This window comes from Thermobia domestica, chromosome 16 (genome assembly GCF_964235325.1).
Source record: "Thermobia domestica chromosome 16, izTheDome1.hap1.1, whole genome shotgun sequence".
Taxonomy (NCBI): Eukaryota; Metazoa; Arthropoda; class Insecta; order Zygentoma; family Lepismatidae; genus Thermobia; species Thermobia domestica.
This window is the reverse complement of record NC_137469.1, coordinates 92,459,028-92,485,198: the sequence shown is the minus strand read 5'-3', so window position 1 is coordinate 92,485,198 and position 26,171 is coordinate 92,459,028. Positions and strand designations below refer to the sequence as shown.

The 26,171-nt window shown below is 35.7% G+C and overlaps 1 protein-coding gene across 8 annotated transcripts in view; it reads right to left on the bottom strand.

Annotated features, from left to right (window-relative positions):
• The window catches only part of Rab3 (RAS oncogene family member Rab3), a 356,244-nt gene that overhangs the window by 8,440 nt on the left and 321,633 nt on the right, over window positions 1–26,171 (bottom strand). For all 8 annotated transcript variants that reach the window (XM_081742738.1, XM_081742741.1, XM_081742740.1 and 5 more), the window contains one exon: window positions 1,300–1,471. In XM_081742738.1, the coding sequence (XP_081598864.1) occupies window positions 1,300–1,471 (172 nt within the window). The remainder of the gene's footprint in view (window positions 1–1,299; window positions 1,472–26,171) is intronic.

Below are 26,171 nucleotides of genomic sequence, written 5' to 3'. Positions count from 1 at the left end.
TTGAAAAGTTGTTTCTGTTCCCTAAGAGTGTTCAAAATGTAAGTCAACTTCAGGTGTATTCAATGAGTATACAGATACAGAAACAACTTTTAAATAGTGTTAGAACGTTTTACACATTTACAAGTCCTTTGTGCCCATATACTCATTGAACACATGAGACGTTCAGGTATATTTTGAACAATCTTAAAACAGTTTCTGTTAACCACTGTTAGGATGTGATATTTTTGTTCACTGATAGAACACTTTAGAACATTTCCGGACATGATTGACCAAAAGTCGTTTCTTTAAAAAAAAAAAATCCAAACACTGATTTGTTATTTGCAATGCGAGTACGTATATTAGGGATAATTTAGAGGAGTTAATACATATAAGCAAAAATAAATAAATAAATAAAAAAGAACTAACAAGGAACAGGCATGAACGTATCATCCGGACATCCGAATCAAACCTAATCCATTCGATAAACATAACAAAGATATGTTAATGCAAAAAAAAAAAAAAAAAGTTAGGTGCCATGGACAACGGAATAAGTCCCTGGGGCCCATTAGCCCTGTTAGTATAGAGAAAATCATAGACTCGCAGTGAAATAGCTATTGCATCAACATTGTTCATTGGAAAGTCATGGTTTATAGTTGATTGTCTTAGCATGAAACAAACTTTTCAGAGGTGCTATGTATTGGGGCCCATAACTACTTGAACAGGAAAGTTGCATACCAATACACGCTTTCGCATCATACCTATTCTGTCTATCAACACAAAACTTGGTACATTTCTTATCCCCTACAGTATATTTCGAGATATATTCGGATTGTATACTTTTATCCGGATCCACTCCAGAGGTGTTCAAAGTTGATGGAAGGGATTTCTGGAAGAAATTTTCCCGAAATTCTCCCAATTTTCCCTGTTCAAGTACGTTATGGGCCCCAATACATAGCACCTCTGGAAAGCTTATTTTATGTTAAGACAATGAGCTATAAACCATGATTTTCCAATGAACAGTGTTGATGCAATAGCTATTTCACTGCGAGTCTACGATTTTCTTTATACTAACAGAGTTAATGGGCCCCACGGACTTATTTCGTTGTCCATGGTACCTAACATTTTGTGCATGAACATATCTTTGTTATGTTTATCGAATGGACTAGGTTTGGTTCGAATGTCCGGATAACACGTTTACGTCCGTTCCTTGTAAGTATCTACAATAATAATATTTAATTGCAGAAAACATGTTGTCATAAAATTAAGCCTACTAATAATTAGTTTTAAAATTATACATTTCTTTGTCCATTCCCTTCTTACCTTGACATTAATATTTTCCTTAGCTGAAGTCTCAAAGAATTCGATATTCAGCTGATCTGCTAGTGCCTTGCCTCTCTCATAAGAGATCACTCGCTCGTCCTCCATATCACTCTTGTTTCCTACTAAGATAACTTGCGCATTATCCCACGAATAAGTTTTAATTTGAGTCACCCTGTGCGGAGAAAAAAAGAAACAGAACACAGTTAAAAGTAGACATATCAATCACAACGTATACATAAGAAAAATAGTAAACAGATATAAGCAAATAGTAAACAGAACAAATATTGTATTACTCTACATAATTTGAATTTAATAAATTGTCGTTTAACAACTTTAAAATCATAATCAAAATAATCATTTCATAAGTATTCTAATATACCAGTGAGTAGGGATGGGTACGAGCAAGTTCGAGTGAGTTTTCTTTGACTCGACTCGACTCGAAACAGACATCTTTGAACTCGACTCGGCAACTCGGTTAGAAAAATTTCCTCCAACTCGACTCGAATTCAGGTCGAGTTTCGAGTCGAGTCGAGCCAAAACGATCCAAATCGAGCTAAATCCTGTGTATAGTTTCAAGTGCTCTCTTCAAGTATCCTACATAGACAATATATTATCAATGATACTAATACTAATACTACAATTTTTATTATTATTATTATTATTATTATTATTATTATTATTATTATTATTATTATTATTATTATTATTATTATTATTATTATTATTATTATTATTATTATTATTACAAGACCGTGTATAACCATGAAAAATAGGCAGTGTGTATCTGAATACTAAAAACTAGTTGACTGTCGATCTCGGTCGTGGACTAGTCTTCAGAAGGCAAGGTTCTGGGTTTGAGTTCCGGAGGACCAAGTATTCGGGCTCGAGCCAAAAGTTGTTAAAAGTTATAGGGCGCCGGACAAACATATTCAAAACTGGAGCAGCGAGTTCAACAACTGTTTAAATAGATATCACATTCAATTAAGTAAATGCTTTCCATAGACATAAATGTTACAATGCAATTTACAGCAATTTGATATCTCAAAACGATTCATAGATATGAAAAAATGGTAAAATTTGATATATTGCTTAAAATGACGTATTTGTGGAAACCATTTAAAATATTTTTAAAACTTATTTGGCTTCTATAATATTAGAACAGCACTTTTTTGACAGATGTAGTTTACAAGAAATTCACAAAAATTACATAATTTTAAACAGTGTATCAAACTTTACCAGTGTTTACGATATTTCCAGAACAGTTTAAAATATCAAATTACTGTAAACGACATAATGATCTTCGCACCTATTGGAAACTATATATGCAATTGGATGAAATAATTATCTAAGTAGTTTTTCTAAATATAGGATTTTTTTTAAAAAAAAAGCAAATTTTCAATCCCTTGAAACTATGTTCGTATTCATTCGAAATCCGTAGTGACATGATCATTGTATTATACACTAAAGTATTTTGATGTACATTACTCGTCCATCTCACTTGTGTAATTATTGCTGTAGTGACCACCAAAATTGATGTTTATGATATTGTAGAGTCCTCAGTTTGCATCACGGAATAACAAACGTGACACTGTAAATTTTTATTTTACATGTAGATTTGAAATCTGCAATAATCTGTCATAGTGTCATCGGAAAAATATGACTATGACAACATTATTAGCCTGGTAGTATTGAGGATCATGTCAAAAATGTCTTTATACAACTATTTGCACGATATAAGATTTCGACCTTTTCTATGTATTAGTTTATATATTACTGCCCTTGCGATGAACTTATTTCAGCGGCGGCTCTTAAGGAAAATTACATTGTTAAAATTAACATTTTATAGCTAAAGAGTAAGGCAGATTTTATCGCTACAACCTGTACACGAGAATTGTTACATATTTTAAGGTTTCTTCCTTTAGCTTGTAGTAAAAATTATTATTATTTTAAAGTTGTGACCTCTATCAAGGGTCGCATTGTTTTACAGAAATCAAATAAAAAACGGCAAGTAGCGAGTACTGTCCAAAAACTTAGCAAGAGAGACAACCACTATTATTTTCATAGTTGATAGCCTTTTGAGCACTGAATTAGAACTCGAGGACCTTACATGAAACCCTAACGAAATACTGTACATTGCCACTGGGGATCAAATCCATATCTGCCACACCGAAGTCGGAAACACTAACCATATAGTCTGAGTAAGAGTTAATTGTTAATTTCATAGGAAACAGTCATTATAGAAAATAATTGAGACTAAATTAGCAGACAAAATATCAAAATGATGTTCTAGATAAGGTTTGCTAAATATAGAGACTCACAGAAATTTTTCCATTGATTTTGTACCAAAATAATCTAATAAAATCACGGCATATTGAGATATTATAAGAAATCCTGCTCTCCATGTATATTTTAAGTGTGGAACGGAACTCAGTGCATACTGGTAATAATTTGTTAGGCATCATTATTGGACAAATATCAATATTGCGAACCGAACATCAGTGGCCGTATCTGTAGGCCTACTCTAACGCACTTCAGGAAATGGGATATTGTGACAACAGACTAGTACGGATGAAAATGAAGAAGATAAACTGAAAATTGTTTACAAGCTTCCGGTTTGAAATAGCCAAACTAAAATTTGGATGACCATAACGTTCTAATTCAGCTCTGAAGTCTATCGTTTGCTACTACTGCGTAGAAAAGTGGATGCGTATAATGGAAATTAATAATTATACACAACAGTGTATAAACTTTTTAAGTAAGTTGTGTAAATTAATTGTGAAAAACTTCTTTAGTAAATAAAATGTAATTCATGTGATACTTGTTCATATTCGGACCCAAGATGAATGGGAATGGGGAATGGCGGAAACTTCATAATGAGGAACTACATAATTTATACGGTTTACCCAACATTGTTAGGGTCGTCAGAAGCTTAGGTGCGCGGGTCATGTAGCTAGAATAGGAGAAAATAGAAACGCTTTCAAAGTCTTATCTGGAAGACCAATCGGAAAACGACCATTAGGAAGACCTAGGCGCAGATGGGAGAACAATATTAAGATGGATCTCGCAGAGATAGGAATACAAAGTAGAAACTGGATCCAATTGGCTAAGGGTAGAAGTCAGTGAAGAGCTTTTGTGAGCGCGGCATTGAACCTCCGGGTTACATAGGTCATAGAGTTAGTTAGTTAGTTTATCAGTTCTTCACTTTGTGTAATATAGTAACTTTGCATTAAGTGTCTTATATGCAATTTTAATGTAGACTTTGCTCCATCTAAATTAATTTGTTTTGTTCCGTAGCATAATTTTAGCTGAATAGATAGTCTGAATTTCGTGAAATATGCTACAAAATCTTTCATTTTGCTTTGTTCTTTAGAGTCTGCCACCTAGTATTATTAACAGAATTTTGTGAAGAAACAGAAAATAACTTTGATAAATGTGCTTCGTAGAAAAGGTTTGTGTTGTAAACACGCGATGGGAAGGTAAACATTGTAATCCGAAGCTCTGCAAACTTATGCTGCAATTAAAGTCGCTAATCTTTAAGAAAATTCGATCCTAAATAACATAGATTTTTTTAAAAGTTCTTTTTCAATTAATACAAAGGCTAAAAATAAAGTAAAATCTTTGAATTCTGCTAAATAATTCTTAAAGGATATTGAAAGATATTTTTTATTTTTCAGAAACGATCGACATTTTTATTATGAACTGTTCTCTTACGATACTCACATAACATACCATATAACGTTACACAAAGAATGTCAAGTCAATCACCTGGTTAGTCTCCTGAAATCAATTTCCTTTTCCTTTCTCTGTTTCCGTACAAAATCAATTGTTCATTATACATATAAAAGGGAACCTTTTTCAAACTAGCTTTAAAAAAAAAAATGTGTGTGCTGCAGCGTTCATTGAAAGAGACCTCTCACTCAGGTCACACAGAAGGGTTTTATCGATTTGGTGTGTGCTTTCTAAGTTTGTGCTAAACAAGAGTCTTGGAGCTTGTTCAGGATATCGAAACCTGCAATGCAAGCTTAATTATGGCGTTGGAAGTTTAATTAGCTTGAAAGAAGAGATGGGATCAGTTCGTCTCTAATTCATTTGATTGTTAGCCAGAGACCGTGTTGGGAATCCACAGATTTGATGGATAATATAACTGGAAATTAATTCTTCAGTTTCCCGATCGTGCGCTGTGAAAAGAGCAACATTAAAATGAATAAAGTTATTTCCTTCTGTGAGATATAAAGGGTTCCAAAAGACCTATTATTTTATATTTTAGAACGAAAAGGATGATTGGCAGCAAGTGGGTTTCTTTCATTTTTAGATTTCCTGTAAAACGCACACACACACAGATTTTACATATATATATATATATATATATATATATATATATATATAGGCCTACAGGGCCGGATCCAGGAATCTCTGAGGGGGCTTCACCAATAACTACCAGTACATTTGAATTTAATTTGAGTTTTTTAAATGCCTTTAGGTATCTGTAATGTGAATGAGGAATTCCTATGGAAATGTTAAGTGTCTGCTCTCGATGAATTCTTTTCCTTCAACCCTCAGAAAATCGACTTAACTACTGATTTTGCAAAACTCACATACACCGACAAAAAGTATACACCAATCTGGGTGCACAAATGCTTCCTTTTGGAGTTATAGGCTGCTGAAAACATGAAAAAAAAAAAAAAAGAATTTTAAAGATTCACAGCTCCAAAGCTGCACGACTTCACTTAGGAACTAATACGTGCGCTATCCAAAAATACATGTTTCAGAATCCTAAGCTACTTATGCAACAATTTTTATAGAGGGAGTTTTGCTATGGGAATATAATTTGAAGTACTCACCAAGTAGTACTTCAAATAAACTGACAGTAGTTTATTTGTATATTACATATAAAACTTCGCACTGGCATGGTTTGACAGACTTCACTCACATACTTGAACATTCCTGATTATTAAACAGTGGAAGATTAGCGATACGCTAACAACTAGTTCACCTGTTAATTAAGTGCGAAATACCTGTTAATTACATCTGAACTACTGTAATTAATTTTCAAACTTCTGATAATAGCGTCACTTCATTCACCGCCAATAACTCATTAGTAAGGGGATATTTTATTCCAGAAATGTTATGTGGGGAATTTCCTCAAAAGATTTTGCACCCTGGTTGCAAATTATGATAATCGAAGGTTTTAAAGCCTTTCTCTGGGTGGCGCTGTTGAACTTGCATTCCTTGTCGATGTTGGTAAAAGCTTCCAGTCATCCGTAGCAATTATATAGAAAAATCTGGAGGAATAAGCAGAACTGTTGAGAATAATTGAAAGTTGACAAGTAAGACATGATCTTGTTTTCCGATTATGGAAATCACTTAAAAAGAAACGAAAAGGTAGAACGTGTTTTCCAAACTGTAGTTTTGTACACGTAACCTCTGAAACCTCAGCGTGTGGTGCCCATTTAGTCAGTCGAAGCATAATTTGATTATTGTTTCAATATTGAGTTTCAAAGTCAGTGGATGGGAAATTTAAAGAGTTGTAGTTCAAGAGTCTTCGTCGAAAGGGACTTAATAAAACCCGTGGCATTATTGATGTGTATAGTTTTGCTAATATCTTTCGTACTTTGCAATTGATCTATAACCTTATTCCGGCTTCGGCTGTACAACTTCTCGTCCCTAAATTAGACATTATGCATGGGAGTATGTATTCCACTTGATACTCCTATTCCTCCTGGGAGTAAGGAGAGGCGTGCTAAAAGCAAGGGCGCCGATCCTGGGGGGCCCGGGCCCCCCAAAGCTCATGTGGGGCCCCCCTATTGTATTTATGAATATACAATATTTGGAATATTTTGAATGCAATTTGTCTTAAAATCCTTACATATATACCTTGTGCATCTGAATGCCCTCCCCCCAAATTTACAGAGAAATCGGCGCTCTTGGCTAAAAGTCACAAGTATTGTCACAATGCCCCACTTAGGGGCCCACAATTCTCGCTGAATTCGTTTTTACTTTCTATTTTTTTTTAAATCATAGACTTGCTACGGATTTCGTCTGTGATGTAGGAGTGACAGTTTATTTTAAGCGAAAGAATGTAAATTTTCACGTTTTCGGATTGTTTGCTTTAATGTGTTAGATAGTAATAAATTTATAATCATATTTATAAATTATATACTACAATGCTTCCATAAGTCAGAGGTCTACTTTAGAACTAACTTCCTTGTATACAAGTAGGCATGATTTGAGAAGGTACGTTGTCACATTTAAGTCGGGGTTATTTGTCACATTTGACAACTTACCTATCTTAACAGGGGTATTTAAGGTTCCTTCAAACATTGCTTATTACTACATATTCTAATTGGATGAGAACCTATTCAGGTAAAACAATGACAATGTATGACATCTCATCTATAGTAAAGATTGCACTTCTACAAGAGTGATTCCCGTAAATGCAATGGTCGAATTTTGTTGTATGGAATCTATCCAATGAAGTGCAAAATATTTTTGGACATTGATTCCAGTTCGAGTTCGAGTTTTGTTACCGAGCGTCCAATTACCATCAACTGATGAACAATGAAAGCGAATTTCGCAAGAAGTACAAGTACAACTCGCAATATCCGCAACAAGAAGCATTGGGGCAACTCCATCCAATTTGTCTTTGATCAAAAACACAGACAAAACACAGTGTAGAACACTGTATTGCCGGAATACATTCAACCGTTACCAACAGCAAATCCTCTAAAGAAAATCAAATCATAAAAAAAAGCGCATACTACAATTTTGACATATAGCCTATTAAATACCAGCGTCTCAATAGAAAGAAGCTCAATTAAATTCAGAAATGGAATGAGACTTCTTTCAAAATCAAATACTGCAAGAGCTTATGAAAATATATTCTAAACGATCACATCAGACACACCACCTCCAAGGTTGCTCGATGATGAGCCATAGCCAACGAGAAGAAATATATAATCCAGGGCATTTCTGGCATAATGTGGTCTCATGAACATTGTGTAAATGAAGATAAAGCTCATTACATTTGTATAATTGCGACAGAGATGATAATGTTGAATGAAGGTTCATGGTCTTTGTTTGATCTTTAGCATCATGTTATATTCAAAATATTATAATTTAACTAGTTTTGTTTCAACTGTTTACGTAGTTCAGTTAACGTATAGTTTTTCAAATTTTCAATTTATTATATCTGAGTTTAACACGCTTTCACATTTATTAGGCATCTACAGAAGTTTAAAAATGAGAGAAAAAGTAGAAAAAAATAATATTTATGGTGTCATGTGACGCATTAGGTAAGAAATATATTTCCATAAAGGGTATGTAATAATAATAATAATAATAATAATAATAATAATAATAATAATAATAATAATAATAATAATAATAATAATAATAATAAAGTATTGCACTTGGATTACTTGTATAGTTAATGGTGATGTGAAATAAAGGTTTGCTGCTTCTCATAGATTTAGACTTTTATTATGGAGTAGCGAAAACAAAACTGGTCGGCGTTGAGATTTTGTCAAACTTTCTTGAAGGCTATCAATTCACTTGAGCGGTGTTTGAACTCATACGGATATTTACGGTTTTTGCTTGCTAATGTTTTGCACCATTTTGCCACTGTTTTGCATTACATATTTTGCTGCAGGTTTTGCCAACACACTTCCATTCTTAAATTCTCATACAAACAACTCAGCACACATTTTGCGCGAATTGTGCTTCGTTCAAGACTCAACAATAAACGCGTGCTGCTTTATCATTAGTATCTTTTCGTGTTCCACATTCAACTGATCACTAAACACGTCTGCAGCCCCATTGATTTATATAGGGAAGCATTCTTTTTCTTCTTCTTCTTTTATGAACAGGAATAGCTTGATTGAATTAGTTTCTTGTTCAAACATAGTCAAATGTTTCTTACTTTGTGAACATTAATATTTGCTATATAGCCCATAATTTGAGAGAAACTGGAAATACTTTGGGAAATGGTTAGAGCCGGATTTATGTTTGGTGGGACCCTAAGCTATTGAAGGTAAGGGGTCCTTTATGTATCCAGATGAACGTAGGCTCCCTGTATACATAAATAAAAAAAATAGCAGAAGGGACCCCGAAACTTACATCATAGGGGCCTACACAACACGAATCACTGTTGCTATATATAGAGATTTTATTTTATTTATTGCTTTTCTTGTATTTTGGAATGTACATTCAGTTTTTTGTTTAACTTTTGGGGGCCCCAGGAGAGTGGGGCCCTAAGCTTTAGCTTGTTTATTAGCTTATACATAAATTCGGCACTGGGAAATGGTAGTATGGGTGATTCTAAGCAAAAAAAAAAAAAAAAAAAAAAAAACTGTAAACATGTAAACATTTTTAATGTTTTGAGAGCTACAGGTTATGAATAATTTTTGACGTTATATTATGTATTGCTCACCCTGTATCTATTCTACAGGGATGAGACATAGTGCATTTGAATGGTGAGGGACTGGTCTTTCCATCGGTGTGGAACAGGTGGCAGTGATGTCATTGGAAGGAAAATGTTTGAGAGAAATTTGGAAGTCAGTGTTGCCATCCAATTCCCTTAAACAATCTTAACTTTCACAAATTTCCCTCAATAACTTCCCTTCCAAAGACATCACCCCTACATATTGCATACCATTGGAAAGGTCATTCCATTATCTTTCAAATATACGTTCTGTATCACCTCTATAGAGTAACGAAAGGTGGACAATAGGCAACATAAAGTCAAAAATATATTTCATAACCTGTAGCTCTCAAACCGTTGAGAATAGGACTGACGTTCATATGAACTTTTTTTTGTTGCTTAGAATCACTCTTAGCACCATTTCTCAAAGTATTGTCACTTTCTCCCAGGACACCCTGTAGAAACTATATTGAAATACAGTTTCATCTTGAGAAATTCAAACCAATTAAAATTCTAGTTCATTTTAACACCACCACCAACAACAAAAGAATACTTCTCATAAATAAGTAGAAAGTACTCAATATTCTTGAAGCATAAACGGAACTAGCTATAATAACAATTTGTTATATTCTTTTCTTTCCGTTTTCACATTCATACTACTGTGCGCTAACCATAAATATAAACATTAACGTACGAGTAATTCGCAAACAATAGCTTGATTTTTAAGCAAATAGTTACATGCTGGATTAAGTCACAACAAGAAGCTACGCTTGCATCGATTGATGTCAAAGACTGAGAGATAAATGTGTAACATCCTAACATCTACGCAACCCAATGTTACAGCTATTTTTCTCTTTTTTTCAGTAAGAGTTTCTCTTTCTCTCTTTCTCACCGGAAGTAATCAGGGCTTAGCGACCGGAAACCATTAAACCTTCCTTTGATTGGATGGAAAAGGTTTCAATTCCGTAGTGAAACTTCTGCGTGGCTGCTTCATTGAACAGTGCCTCATTGCGGAAACCTTGTCCAGTTACCATGAATCAAGGTACAAACAAACGCATCTCGAAAGGAAATTTAAAAGGTATACAGAGCGATTAATTTTTTGTCTTTTTTCTCTCTTTTATCTTACTATACATAGCTTCCTTACTAATATATAAAATATTTTGAAATCTAATGGAGATATACGTAATACATGGCAAATATAGATCGTTATTTCTTTTCATTTTTTGAAGGAGTTTTGCTTACCAAAAACATCTTTATAATTATTCTCTCTGTCCGCGTGTTCGTCCAGAAGTGGGACAATAACCTTCAATTGCATTTGCAGTTGAGTTTAGCGTCCGTTTCAGCAGCTAGGCTATATGAGACGTGGACATATATCTTAAACGAGAGATCTGAACCATATGAGCTCCCGCCGGGAATCGAACTCAGGTCTCTCACATCAAAGTTGAATACGCTAATCATATAGACACAACGGAGCTATGGATTACCATCAAGTTTAGTCAGGATGAAGAGGAACAAAGTTCGTTGATGGTGCTCCAGTAAATACCAAGATATGGACAATCAAAAAAATTGGTTCCCTACGTATTCCTATGAAAATAAGTATGGATAGCATCCTTTCTTGTTAGATTACCCTCAGTGCTGTTTACGTCAGCGGGAAAGTATAATGCTCAGGAAGCAAAATACTAATCTATCCGAAAGCTGAAATGATAGCCTACTAAATGACACAAATCTGAAGACTTAAATATTTTCTATTTTCAAACATTCATTAATTTTATTGAAGCTTTTAAATAAGGAATGAAGGTGAGGGGAAATGAAAAGATTTTTTTTTTAAGTTTAAATGTTATGACATTTAGGCTAAAGGTGACGGATTGTTAATGGAAATGAATGACTGTGAAATTAAGTATATTGTGGTCTCTCATCTGGAATCGAATCCTAGACAACGTGCACCAAAGACACATGGATAGAAACTAGATAAGTGCGAAGAGCTCATCTAACGAGGAAGTGCAGAAACTTAGACTTCAATTTTTACATTGCTTCACGTGATGTGCTCTGTACTGCTATTTGGTGAACAAGAGCCATCGTGAAAAAAAAAGAAAGAAAGAAAGAAAGAAAGAAAGAAGAGAGCGAGAGACCGTTTTGGTGTGAAACATAAACTAGAAATAAAGTGTGCAAACGATTTATGGCACTTTATTTTACTTGTCAACATATTTGCCAGACACATTCAAACACTTCTCATAGCGTGATATCAATTTCTCTACATCACCATTTCACTCCGTTGCTGCTAATGTACGTATGTATCCAAAGCGTCTTTTAGCTCACTAGTAATAGGGAGATGCTTTCCGGAAAGAGTTTTCATCTTCCGAAACAATTAGTAATCAGAAACCTTACCACTCTTAGTGTTGCTCACGAGACGTGACGAGAAATAAAGGCTTTCTCTTCTCGTTCTAATAAATTTTGTAGAAGTTTTGTCTCGTCTCGATTTTTGAGGAAATATTTACTGTCTTGTTACGAATTTTGAAAGCCTTTTCCCATCTCGTCTCGAAACTTTTTTTTTTAGTATTGTTTTATAAATTTGTGTCCAGATTCTTTTCTTGATTTCATTTAAATGTTATGAGAATTCTTTCGCGTCACAAGAGGTCCATATAGGATGAGATATAAGAAGATTTAAACCATTTTTGCTAATGCTCCTCATTGTGTTTATACAATTTCTTTATTATAGTTTTTATACTATCAATCATGAACACTAAAACAATGTTTGAGATGTGAGAGTTTGGTGAAGTAGTGCTGCCCATGAGGCTTGTAAAACTTCTAAAACTCATCTAGATTCTCGGAGAACTGTTATGTTTGTCGTTTTATCTCGAATTTAAAAAAAGTAAGTTGCGTCTAATGAGCAATATTAATAAAAACTTCGTGCTTCAAAGTTGAAAAGATTCTAAATTGTATCGGACATGTTTCAGAATCACATCTCCAAGCGTCCATGATCACATCTGCACCATCTCGTTGCTTGCCTCAAACTGAGGGCTTGCAGGTACAGTATGCTGCATGATTTAGTTGAATGCTTCTTTCCAAAACGCACTTTCCACTGCTGATAAATTCAAAGACGCTGTTATACATGGATAGAATATATTGGCGGCAAGAGAGTACAACGGTGGTATGCAAAAACTGATGTCTATGGTGAGGCTATATGCTTGAATGTGTATGGCGAATACGTTCAAAAGTACAGTAAGGAATATAAGATTGAACATACCATTTATCTTTGTTACCTTATACATCGTATAATGTAACATGGCCCGGAAGTTTTGGGCAACCAGTATATATATGAATTTAATATTTATTAAAATTTTATTTTTAATATATAATTAATCAATGACTCGATTTGAAGTAGATCGCAAAATTTGCGTTAAGTTCCTTGAACTAATGATTTTAATATATTTAGAGGGAAATATATGGTAATATATTTACATTGAACAATTATTTGTATATTTAGCTAAAATATAATATTATTTTAGGAAATAAGGTAATATCTGGTCGTTTTTAATCCTTTCCAGTCAATTTTCATTCATATTTTTGGCTTAGGGGATCTTGAAAAGAATTCAAAATTTTTATTTCACAAATCTTCTTTAAAATTTTACATTTGTAATGTCAGCCATAGTAGCTTCTTGAAGCATCTCTTTGTTTAATCTAAATTATCTGTGATTGGATCTTCCGCAATCACAGGTGTGGTTGAGATTTTTCGGCTCCTTTGATCTTGAGAGATACACCTATCATCGTATAGTTACGTCACAATGAACCTCCAATTAGGGATCGTCTTCCCATTGTCTTTGTCTTTACCAGAAACGGTGTCAAGTGATGGACGTACGATTATCTCCGTCCATAAAAAAAACGTGGAAAAATAGAAGTATTTAAAGGTTACGACACAGAATAATTGATACCTTTGATGTCTTTGGACAGTCTATGTATACCGAGAGTGTTTTGCTGTGCTCAATGGACGATGAAGCTACAGTTGTGAGAGCAAAATTCATACGTCAGGGTGTGAGTGGTTGACGTAAGCCATTGTGTTGGTGCAGCTTAGTCGCCTGGATTCGAAGGAGAATTCCAATACTTTTTTTACACACCGTGAAACCGCTCAGCCAGAGCGGTGGTGTAGGATATTTCTTCGAAAATACCAAACCCGGACGGATAAGGTAGGAGAGTAACTAGTATTCTATTTTCCATGGAGGAAATCAACAAATAAGTGTGTAAGCAGAAAATCCAAGTTGTTGTTTTCGGCCAAACTAACCTGCAAAATTCCTATATCATCGGATTTCGTTATGGCTTATTCTTTTGGTGTTGTGATGCCTTATATTATGTGCTAAACGCTGCGTAGTTTTCCCTAAGTTATGCAATATGCAAACTTAGAGATGTGACATAAACCACTCGTTCAATGGGGGGAATTGTTCTTTTGGAGTTTCAGTGTGGACGTTTGTTACCAACAGTCCATGAAATGTGTGTACTTTCGAGTACATACATTTCACCTCAAAATTATATTTTGAATATGTAATTTTCGTATATTCTTTTATTTATTTATTATTTTTCCGTACTGCTATCTCACGGAATTAAATCCATTCTCTGGTTTTGTGCTCACCTTTACTTTAGTTTGAATACGATGAGACAAAATGTATACAAAGTTTCGGCTCACATTAATAACAAGGGTGCTAGTACAACTATTGGTAATGGGAGATGCTCGTCAGCAGTGTCACGTTCGTTCTATATTTTGAATTCCTTCCACCAGAAACAGAAACTCGAATTTTAAGAACATATTTTAGGACATTTTTTTTATCTAACAATATACAAAATGAAAGCTGAATGGTAAGCGTCCCATACGTCCTCGGTAAGAGGCGGAGTGTGTGCTATATTATGAACCTGTTGAATAAAAGTGATTTTTATATGTCTTAGGTTAAGTTAGTTAGATAGTTAGATTAGGGACTTAGGTTAAGTATACTTTCTTTTCATGTGGATTCATTAAGCATATGTATTGTCTCGATAGAAGCGTTTTGTTGTGGGAATCAAAGTGGATAGGTCTGAGCTCATACAAGGGAGGTCACCCTATTGGTATAAATCCTCCGCGCTGACCCCACTTGCACAACGGTATCTAAAGAGAGAAAATACTAAGGAAAGAAAGTAAAGTATGTAGCACACAGCCGTAATAAGTAGTACATGTGTAGTACAAGGCTAATGTGATTATGGTAGTAAATGTCCTTATTTTCAAATTTTTTAAAAAAAAAAAACGACTAAACTAAATACATGTAAAGTTTATTCATGAGATGTGAAGAGAATATGTAATCAAATGATAAATTTATCCATTCAGCTATGTAAAGCATTCAATTCGTATTGAATTACCATTGCGACTTTTGTTTTTCCTGTTTCGTTTGGCTTGTCTCATATCTTACAGGAAGTAAGTGTAAATAAAGTATGCGAGTCGAAACAAAATCTTTCATTATCCAGTGCAGAGCTAATTACTTAAATCTATGTAGTAAAGTAACTTCAATAGTATTGTTAGTACTCAGAAAGTAGTGTTTTGAAAAGCAGTACGTGAATAATGTAACGAAAGTAAATAATAGCATCTTGAAAACGTACAGAATTGATTTCACTTAGTGCGACCGGGGTTGGAATCACAGACCTGCCAGGAAATTTCACTTCGTTAATAAGATCAACAAAATTCACTTTTGGCATTCAGTTTTCTTTTGGAAATTCCATCCCGTTGCGCATTTTAGATTCGATTTGAGATTTTTTTTTTATATCTGGGTTAGTAACACAAACATTTAGATTTTCGAAGCACTCACCGTCAGTTTCACTCTTGGGTCAGTGTCTTGTTCTGTCGGATTGTGGTTTGTAACCTTATCTCGTGATGGGATGCAGGCTACGACCTGCGGATCGGGATACTGGACTGCGAGTGAGAATGGAGGAGGCTTAGAAATCTTCATATTGTGAGTCAACTTGAGTTCTATTTTCCGGAGATGATTGGTGTAGTGGATGGGTCAGTGAGTGTTGATAGCTTACCCGTCTGGGCCCGGTGGGTTCGCGTTCAGCAATCAGTGACACATTCACGCAACCATAGTCTTAAGGAAAGGGAACATCATACAGAAACACAATATCAGTATCATCATCATCATTTTAATTTATTTATACATTTTTATTTTATCTTATCATTTTTTATTTTTATTTTATCATTTATTTTATTTTATTTTTATTTTACTTTTTTTTTGTAAAATTGGCGTTCCACAGCCAGGATCTGTTATTTCAATCTTTCGCGAGTGCTAAGTGAATCATATTGAAAGAGCAGTGTAATGTAATGGGGACTGTTGTGACAATCGACTCCTTGAACGATGTGTAGTCACTCTTGAGTTTGTATATGTGTAACTTGGGGAAAACAATTTATATGAAATGGAGATGTCTGCTGGTAGCAGGTCAAGTACTGAATACCGTAGCCCGGATGAATATGTATGTTGTAGTGAGGAAATACAGGGCTTCAGTGTGTATTGTGACGGTTGCTCTGGATGGGTGCATGCGCAATGCTATGATATAACCGATGAGCAGGTAGAAGAATTAAATAAGTGTAGTGAGCCCTGGTTTTGTAAAACATGTGTGGCCAAACAGCTGACTGTGCAATCGCTTCCAAAGTCACAGGAAAGTGGAAGTGAACGGAACACCACGACGCACGACACGAGAGAGAAACTTTTACACAACGGTGGAGAGAGTGTCGGAACTGCAGGTTCACCGGCATCCGTGACAGACCTTGCAGAAATGTTAGAACGTTTTAGTCAAACCTTAACTTTAACTCTGAATCAGAAATTTGAAAGGGTAGACAATAATTTTCAAGACATGAATAAGAGATTTGAAAAGGTAGACAATAACTTGTTGACGATGAATCAAAAATTTGATATGTTAAAATCGGAAATGGTGCAGATAGTAAACGAAAAGGTCGATAATGTAAACAAGGACGTATCGGACCTCCGTAACGAAGTTCGCGATTTGTACACTTCGGTGGGGGAATTTCAAGATACGATAACAACGCGGGTAGACACCGTTGAGGAGAATCTCCGGTTGTCAGTAGAAAAGCAAAATCGCAGATGTGATCAGCTCGCCAAAGAACTATCGCATCTCGAGTCGAGCACCCAGAAATCTTATGACGTACTCGAGGCTAAGATCCAAACTTTGGTGAAGGATCAGGAGCAAAGTAAACCAGGTCGTGTCGGTCGCAAGCGGTCACGTGACTTTGTTGGTTGTGAGGGGGTTGACTCTGACGGAACAGACTCTGACACCCGAGTGGATGTACAGTCTCTTCGGTTGGGGAGAGTCGTACTGTCCCAACGGTGACAGTTCCTGTCTGTCAGCCGACCAAAGTTCACACTAAGAATGTCTGGCCGTTTGACTTAAATTCACATTCGTTGGTTACGAACAATTCCAGTCCCACCTGTGGGGATGTCATGAGTGGTCAGGTTGCCTCTAGGGTTTTAAATCCATTATTGACGTGGTCTCAGGCTTCGGTCTCGACTTCCAATATATGTAGCTTAAGTAATGTAGTGTGCGGTACTGTTGCAGATAGGACTCCTTCGTTTGTTGGAATTCCGGAGGGAGTATGTAGTCACACAGTGGTATCGATGCCAAGCAACTTACCTTTTGGCCCAAATTATACCTCTTATTCGAATTTTGGACAAAATTATTCTAATGCAAAGAGCCCTGTGATTGGCTGCAACTCTCCCCTGAATCCCAGCAGATATGAGGGATGTTCTGGAAATAGAGCATTAAATCTAAGGCTGTCGAAAATAAATCACTTACCAAATTTCACTGGAGAATATGGTTTGGCCAGGTCTTTTCTAGAAAACTTAGAACAGGCGTTTAAGATAATCTCCGCGTCGGAATACGAACGCATGGTTTTGGTACCGTGTTGTTTGTCGGCTGGGACCAAGACTTGGTACCAAACGGTCTGCAAAGACATCAACAGTTGTGCTGATTTTGTGCGTCTATTTAAGGAGCACTATTTCAAGGCCAGGATGGAATGCCTGCAGAAGAAATTCATCCAAGGGATGAAGTTTGATCGGTTTAAGTATAACCGGCTAACTGACTTTGCCTGGAAGGTCATAGCTGAATATTATGCTGTAGCACAACAACCAGACGAGACGGAACTCATTGAAATTGTCCTAGATTGTCTGCCAGCTGGAGATGCTAAATTGTTGCGAGCCGTGGAGCCCAAGAATATCCAGCATCTAATTGTTAAGATAGCCGAAATAGAAGGTCATCCGGAACCTGTGGAACCAGTGACGGATAAGAAATTCAAGCGTCTACATATTCGGCAGGCCAAGATGGGAAAAAAGATAGAAAAGAACGGAAAGTCACAACAGACTAAAGACACTTCGTCGCAGACGGAGGAGGACGAAGGAAAGAAGAATGGTGATGCCAAGGGAAATGGAAATGGCAATCGATTCTTGGGTAACCGAGGTCGAAGAAGAAATTTTCAGGCCAGAAGACCCTGGTACAACAACCGAAGACAAAATTGGGGGAACGGAAACTAGAATGCTCCATATGTTTCCAACCCTAACTACCAATCGGGAGCGATGAACTTTGGATGTCATCGAGGTGCATCCCAACAGTGTGCGCCGAGTTCGAACCACATACCGGGAGCGCAAGCCTATCCGGGATACATGCGGAATTTGCCTCCTGGAGGAGGAGTGGCAACTCCAACCTCCACTCCTTCCCCAGCGGTGAACATGGCTATGTCCACTGGTTGGCCTCCGCCGTATACGACGTTCATGCCGCCGATGGCGCAGTTATCTGAAGCGAATAGGAAGAGTTCAGAGAATGCATGTCGCTGCCCTCATTAGGGGAGATTGTGAACTGCGATATGGATTCCTACTACAGAATTAGTCGAAGGAAAAAAAAGAAAGAGAATCGTAGGTTAAATTTAGATTAAGGTAATTTTTGTTTATCTTGTGTCTATTTTTGTGTTCAATTTTTTTCTTTTTCATATAGAGTAGTTATAAAATTCTTTGTTAGGATTAAGGTTTCTGGAAAATTTTCAAAATATTTCCTATATTGATTGCATTGCAATAGGGTATTTTATGATTAAAATGTTAAGTTAGAGAGAGAGAGAGAGAGAAAAAAGGAGCTTAACTTAGAACTTCTAAGTTAGATTTTTTTCCCGAAGCTCCCGGAGGATGTTACCTTATACATCGTATAATGTAACATGGCCCGGAAGTTTTGGGCAACCAGTATATATATGAATTTAATATTTATTAAAATTTATTTTTAATATATAATTAATCAATGACTCGATTTGAAGTAGATCGCAAAATTTGCGTTAAGTTCCTTGAACTAATGATTTTAATATATTTAGAGGGAAATATATGGTAATATATTTACATTGAACAATTATTTGTATATTTAGCTAAAATATAATATTATTTTAGGAAATAAGGTAATATCTGGTCGTTTTTAATCATTTCCAGTCAATTTTCATTCATATTTTTGGCTTAGGGGATCTTGAAAAGAATTCAAAATTTTTATTTCACAAATCTTCTTTAAAATTTTACATTTGTAAAGTCAGCCATAGTAGCTTCTTGAAGCATCTCTTTGTTTAATCTAAATTATCTGTGATTGGATCTTCCGCAATCACAGGTGTGGTTGAGATTTTTCGGCTCCTTTGATCTTGAGAGATACACCTATCATCGTATAGTTACGTCACAATGAACCTCCAATTAGGGATCGTCTTCCCATTGTCTTTGTCTTTACCAGAAACGGTGTCAAGTGATGGACGTACGATTATCTCCGTCCATAAAAAAAACGTGGAAAAATAGAAGTATTTAAAGGTTACGACACAGAATAATTGATACCTTTGATGTCTTTGGACAGTCTATGTATACCGAGAGTGTTTTGCTGTGCTCAATGGACGATGAAGCTACAGTTGTGAGAGCAAAATTCATACGTCAGGATGTGAGTGGTTGACGTAAGCCATTGTGTTGGTGCAGCTTAGTCGCCTGGATTCGAAGGAGAATTCCAATACTTTTTTTACACACCGTGAAACCGCTCAGCCAGAGCGGTGGTGTAGGATATTTCTTCGAAAATACCAAACCCGGACGGATAAGGTAGGAGAGTAACTAGTATTCTATTTTCCATGGAGGAAATCAACAAATAAGTGTGTAAGCAGAAAATCCAAGTTGTTGTTTTTGGCCAAACTAACCTGCAAAATTCCTATATCATCGGATTTCGTTATGGCTTATTCTTTTGGTGTTGTGATGCCTTATATTATGTGCTAAACGCTGCGTAGTTTTCCCTAAGTTATGCAATATGCAAACTTAGAGATGTGACATAAACCACTCGTTCAATGGGGGGGGAATTGTTCTTTTGGAGTTTCAGTGTGGACGTTTGTTACCAACAGTCCATGAAATGTGTGTACTTTCGAGTACATACATTTCACCTCAAAATTATATTTTGAATATGTAATTTTCGTATATTCTTTTATTTATTTATTATTTTTCCGTACTGCTATCTCACGGAATTAAATCCATTCTCTGGTTTTGTGCTCACCTTTACTTTAGTTTGAATACGATGAGACAAAATGTATACAAAGTTTCGGCTCACATTAATAACAAGGGTGCTAGTACAACTATTGGTAATGGGAGATGCTCGTCAGCAGTGTCGCGTTCGTTCTATATTTTGAATTCCTTCCACCAGAAACAGAAACTCGAATTTTAAGAACATATTTTAGGACTTTTTTTTTAATCTAACAATATACAAAATGAAAGCTGAATGGTGAGCGTCCCATACGTCCTCGGTAAGAGGCGATGTGTGTGCTATATTATGAACCTGTTGAATAAAAGTGATTTTTATATGTCTTAGGTTAAGTTAGTTAGATAGTTAGATTAGGGACTTAGGTTAAGTATACTTTCTTTTCATGTGGATTCATTAAGCATATGTATTGTCTCGATAGAAGCGTTTTGTTGTGGGAATCAAAGTGGATAGGTCTGAGCTCATACAAGGGAGGTCACCCTATTGGTATAAATCCTCCGCGCTGACCCCACTTGCACAACGGTATCTAAAGAGAGAAAATACTAAGGAAAGAAAGTAAAGTATGTAGCACACAGCCGTAATAAGTAGTACATGTGTAGTACAAGGCTAATGTGATTATGGTAGTAAATGTCCTTATTTTCAAATTGTTTTTTTTTTTAAAAACGACTAAACTAAATACATGTAAAGCTTATTCATGAGATGTGAAGAGAATATGTAATCAAATGATAAATTTATCCATTCAGCTATGTAAAGCATTCAATTCGTATTGAATTACCATTGCGACTTTTGTTTTTCCTGTTTCGTTTGGCTTGTCTCATATCTTACAGGAAGTAAGTGTAAATAAAGTATGCGAGTCGAAACAAAATCTTTCATTATCCAGTGCAGAGCTAATTACTTAAATCTATGTAGTAAAGTAACTTCAACAGTATTGTTAGTACTCAGAAAGTAGTGTTTTGAAAAGCAGTACGTGAATAATGTAACGAAAGTAAATAATAGCATCTTGAAAACGTACAGAATTGATTTCACTTAGTGCGACCGGGGTTGGAATCACAGACCTGCCAGGAAATTTCACTTCGTTAATAAGATCAACATAATTCACTTTTGGCATTTAGTTTTCTTTTCGAAATTCCATCCCGTTGCGCATTTTAGATTCGATTTGAGATTTTTTTTTATATCTGGGTTAGTAACACAAACATTTAGATTTTCGAAGCACTCACCGTCAGTTTCACTCTTGGGTCAGTGTCTTGTTCTGTCGGATTGTGGTTTGTAACCTTATCTCGTGATGGGATGCAGGCTACGACCTGCGGATCGGGATACTGGACTGCGAGTGAGAATGGAGGAGGCTTAGAAATCTTCATATTGTGAGTCAACTTGAGTTCTATTTTCCGGAGATGATTGGTGTAGTGGATGGGTCAGTGAGTGTTGATAGCTTACCCGTCTGGGCCCGGTGGGTTCGCGTTCAGCAATCAGTGACACATTCACGCAACCATAGTCTTAAGGAAAGGGAACATCATACAGAAACACAATATCAGTATCATCATCATCATTTTAATTTATTTAAACATTTTTTTTTATTTTATCATTTTTTTATCATTTTTTATTTTATTTTTATTTTACATTTTTTTTTGTAAAATCTTTTGTGTTGCACGATAAAGCAGTCCTTTTCTCTTGAATGACCCTCGTATCTTGGCTATATTCTTAATTATAAGTTGGTTTGGAATTTAGTGCCCCTTTCAGCTCTGAGGCTATATGATATATGGATCTGTACTGTACACATACTTTAACGAAGAATCTGAACTACACGAGTTCCCACCAGAATCGTATGCTAATCATAGTCTCAAATACAGTATTAAAATCAAATATTTTTCCGTGTGTATATATTTGGCAGAGGGGATTTCCAGTTGTTGGGTTGGAGGCGGAGATGGGAAATTATTTTTCAGTGGCAAGTACTACTACTACTAATAATAATAATCCTTGATTTTCAAAGACTTATTCCTTTTAATATATGGTGTAATTATGAATTATCTCGTAACTCGTTGGTTGGCAGTATAGACTTTCTGCCCTCTGCTTACTACAAGTACGTACGAGTTACGATTCCCGGCGAAATAGAATATACAGAATTTTGACGAACCACAACCACACCATAACTGAAGTGGTGATTCCTGTAAACTATATGCACACGTGGGGAGCGCGGTGGCTCAGTGGTAGAGCGTTCACCTCCGGTGCTTGGGGTCCGTGGTTCGGTCCCAGCTTGCGCCGTGTGGACTTGGTGGTGGACAAACACCGTGCTCGTGGGTTTTCTCGGGGTTCTCCCGTTTCCTCCCACTTTCTTCACTCCACCATTTCACTCATCTCTCATCATCACCGTCTCCTTTAGCCTAACCGGCATAACCGTGGGACGTAAAACTTAAAGATTTCATTTCATTTTTTCATATATGCACACGTATGCCAACTATGCATTTGATTTTTTCCAGCAAACGACAATAGCCTAACTTGACTAGTTCAGTGCTAACATCGCATAATAACATCACTACTATTAGATACACAAAACGCTCTGTGATATTTCAAGATGGGGGGCATTGCATAAACTACTTAAATCTTTCGTTTAGCGGTAATTGCCTCCTCTCCGAGTTTCAGAAGTCTATATTTTTTAATCGATTTTGTACTACTCTGTATATAAGAAGTCCTCACTGAGTGACTGATTGATCAACACCCAGGCCAAACTGCTTAAGCTAGAAACTTGAAATTTCGACAGGGCATAGGATTTGAGATGTAAGGTCCCATTAAGGAAGGATTTTTAGAAATTCGTCAGGGAAGGAAACAAAGGTGACAATCATTATCTTAAAATATTCATGTATCGGAATCTCTGAATGTCAGAGACATGAAATTTGGTATGTGGTCTTCTCATTTAAAATAATTGGACATGTATTTCAGCGTTTTTTTAATATATTTTACCTAGAAAGGAAGAATATAAGATATAATAAGATATCCGTACCTAGGAATCTCTTAAGGATAGAGACTTGAAATTCGATACATGGACTTCTCATTTAAAATAATTAAAACATGTTTCACAGTTTTCTTATATTTCCACTAGAAGGGGAAAAAAGTGGGAAGGAAAGGGTGGGATTATAATTATTATAATTGGGTGGCCATATCTCGAAATTTGTTAAAGTTAGAAACATGAATTCTGGTATTTACATTTTTCATTTAAATTAATTGAAGACGTATTTCAATATGTTTGGATATTTCCTCTAGAAGGGAACAAATATGCGGTAAGAGAAATGAATAAGGGATGTAATTGTTAAAATAACATGACCATAACTCGAAATCCCTTCAGAGTAGAAACATGTTAATCAAAGAAATGTTTAAGTGTTTTTTTATGTTTCTTTTAGAAACAAAGAAAAATGGTGGCGGTTGGAACTGTTATAATAAATCCTTAAGATATGTTAGGGATATGAGAAATAAGATCGTAGGCTGAGCAAATGCTGAGATCCGTAGGCGAAGTCCCTAGCTAGCTGAAGGCTAGTAAAGTTAATATAAAAGTGAAATTCTTATGTCAGTGGAGAGCATCTTGCTTCCCTCCTGGCAAAATCTGAAATGACTCTGCTAGACTTTACATGCACCTTAAGATTTGATCATACTCGTGTGTTCGTAATTAAATTTAACTAATTAACAAATTCTATGTTGTATGGAATCTGAAGGTCAATGTCGCATTCACAAATGCTCTCCATTGACTTCTGTCCATGTTCAACTGGATTCAGTTTCTACATTGTATTCCTATTTCTGCGAGATTCATCTCAATATTGTGTTCCTATCCGTGCCTAGATCTTCCTAATATTTTTCCTGATTGGATTTTCAGTTAAAATTTTGAAATCGTTCCTACTTTCTTCCATTATAGCTACATGACCTGGCAATCTGAATTTCAAAGACTTAATGATCCTAACAATGGTAAACGATATGTATATTATCATTTACGTAATCGTAGGTATCGTAGGTAAACGATATATATTATCCAGTTCCGCCATTCCCCATTCCCATTCCGATTGAGTTTGAATATTCGCCTCAGGATTTTGTTTTCAAACATGTTTCACAATCATACAGAACAATATGGTTTAATAGTTATCGTTTTATAGAATTAGTGTAAGCACCGACCATCCAATCTCCGACCGAATGTCTTATTAGTCCTATCTCCGACCAAATTAATTTACAATGAGATTATACAGAAACATAAGCTCCTCTTTTCTCAAACTTTGCTCCTAGTGCGATTACCAACCGGAACAAGTTTCTATGAGAAATGTGTGCGTCAATGATACTATTCTTCAAATTGCTCCAATGAGTTTCAGAAGCAGCACTAATGCAATAAATAATCTCTGAGAATTTTTTTCATTTTGTTCGCATTTTTTCAGTAATTCAAAATAAATAAATAAATAAATAAATAAAGATGAATCCCACTAATCTTATGGTAAGCAGAGCATGGCTTTATTCCTTTCCTTTCTATTTCGGAGTGAACATGTTTCTGTTAACTAAAGTCTTGGGAAATGTAGTAAAATGTCGTAACTTTTATATTACCAAATATTCAGAATTCTTTATTAAACAATTTCAACTACAGTTTAACCCTTTAAGCACGACTACACGCAAATTTATATCCGGATGTAATAGGTGTACACTAACCTCCGAATTAGGAAAGATATAAATCCTGCCGGAATGTCTCCTTTAGAAATATTTCAACTTCAAAAGTAGTTGAAATAAAGTTATCAGTTTATACCTACGCCTAGGTCTTCCTAATCATCTTTTTCCGATTTGTTGCAGTTAAAATTTTGAAAGCGTTCCTACTTTCTTCCATTCTGACTAATGATCTGCCCACCTGAGCCTCCTAGAAAATCTTTTAAGTTTTACGTCCCACTTATGCCAACTAGACTGAAGGAGACGGTTCTGATGAAAAATGAAGGAAATGGTGGAATGAAGAAAGTGGGAGGAAATGGAAGAACTCCGAGAAAACCCACGCACACGGTGTTTGTCCACAACCAAAATCCATGTGGCGCGATCTGAGATCGAACCAAATACTCATGCACCAGAGGTGAATGCTCTGCCACTGAGCCACTGCGACCCTGAGCCTGCTAGACTTAATGACCCTAACAATGTTAGGTGAACCGTATAAATGATGCTGTTCCTTGTTTGAAGTTTCCGCCATTCCCCATTCGTGTCCCTCTTGGGCTTAAATATTCACCTCAGAATTTTCATTTCAAATACCTTTAGTCTGCATTCTTTGCAGACTAAACGTTTCACAACTATACGGTTGAACAGGCATAATTGTCGTTTATATATTTTAAGCTTCAAATTATTCGATAAAATTCGCCAAGACAAGAGTTTGGGCTGAAAAAATAACATGAATTCCCTTCTTTCAGTTGACGTTTAATTTCTTCATTGATATAATTTTGGTCTGCTAATGTTGATTCTACATATTTGAAAGAATCTACTTTATCGAAAGTATTGTCTGATATTTTAATGTATCTATAATTTGCAGTTATAATCCATCTGTTTAGTTTTCTCTGCATTTATTTTTAAACTCATGTCACTGCAGGCGTGTAATGAAACCTTTGCATTTCTTTCTATTGTCCTCATATCATCTCCTATCAGATTGACAGTATCTACATAAGCCATAACCTGGTGAGTACCATTTAGCTCTAGGCCATGGTTCCCATGCTGTTTGAAAATAGTATTACCATTATGAGTTTGCAAGTTGTCCCGCTCAAGCCTTTGACCTACCCTACATTCTACTCTACAAGTTAAAATTATACTTGATTAAGAGCTTTAATTTTTTACATTTAACATTTAAAAAAAATCTTTCAGCTTCACCAATAAGCCCAAACGACATACCACATTTATGCAATTATTCAAGAATTTCATTATA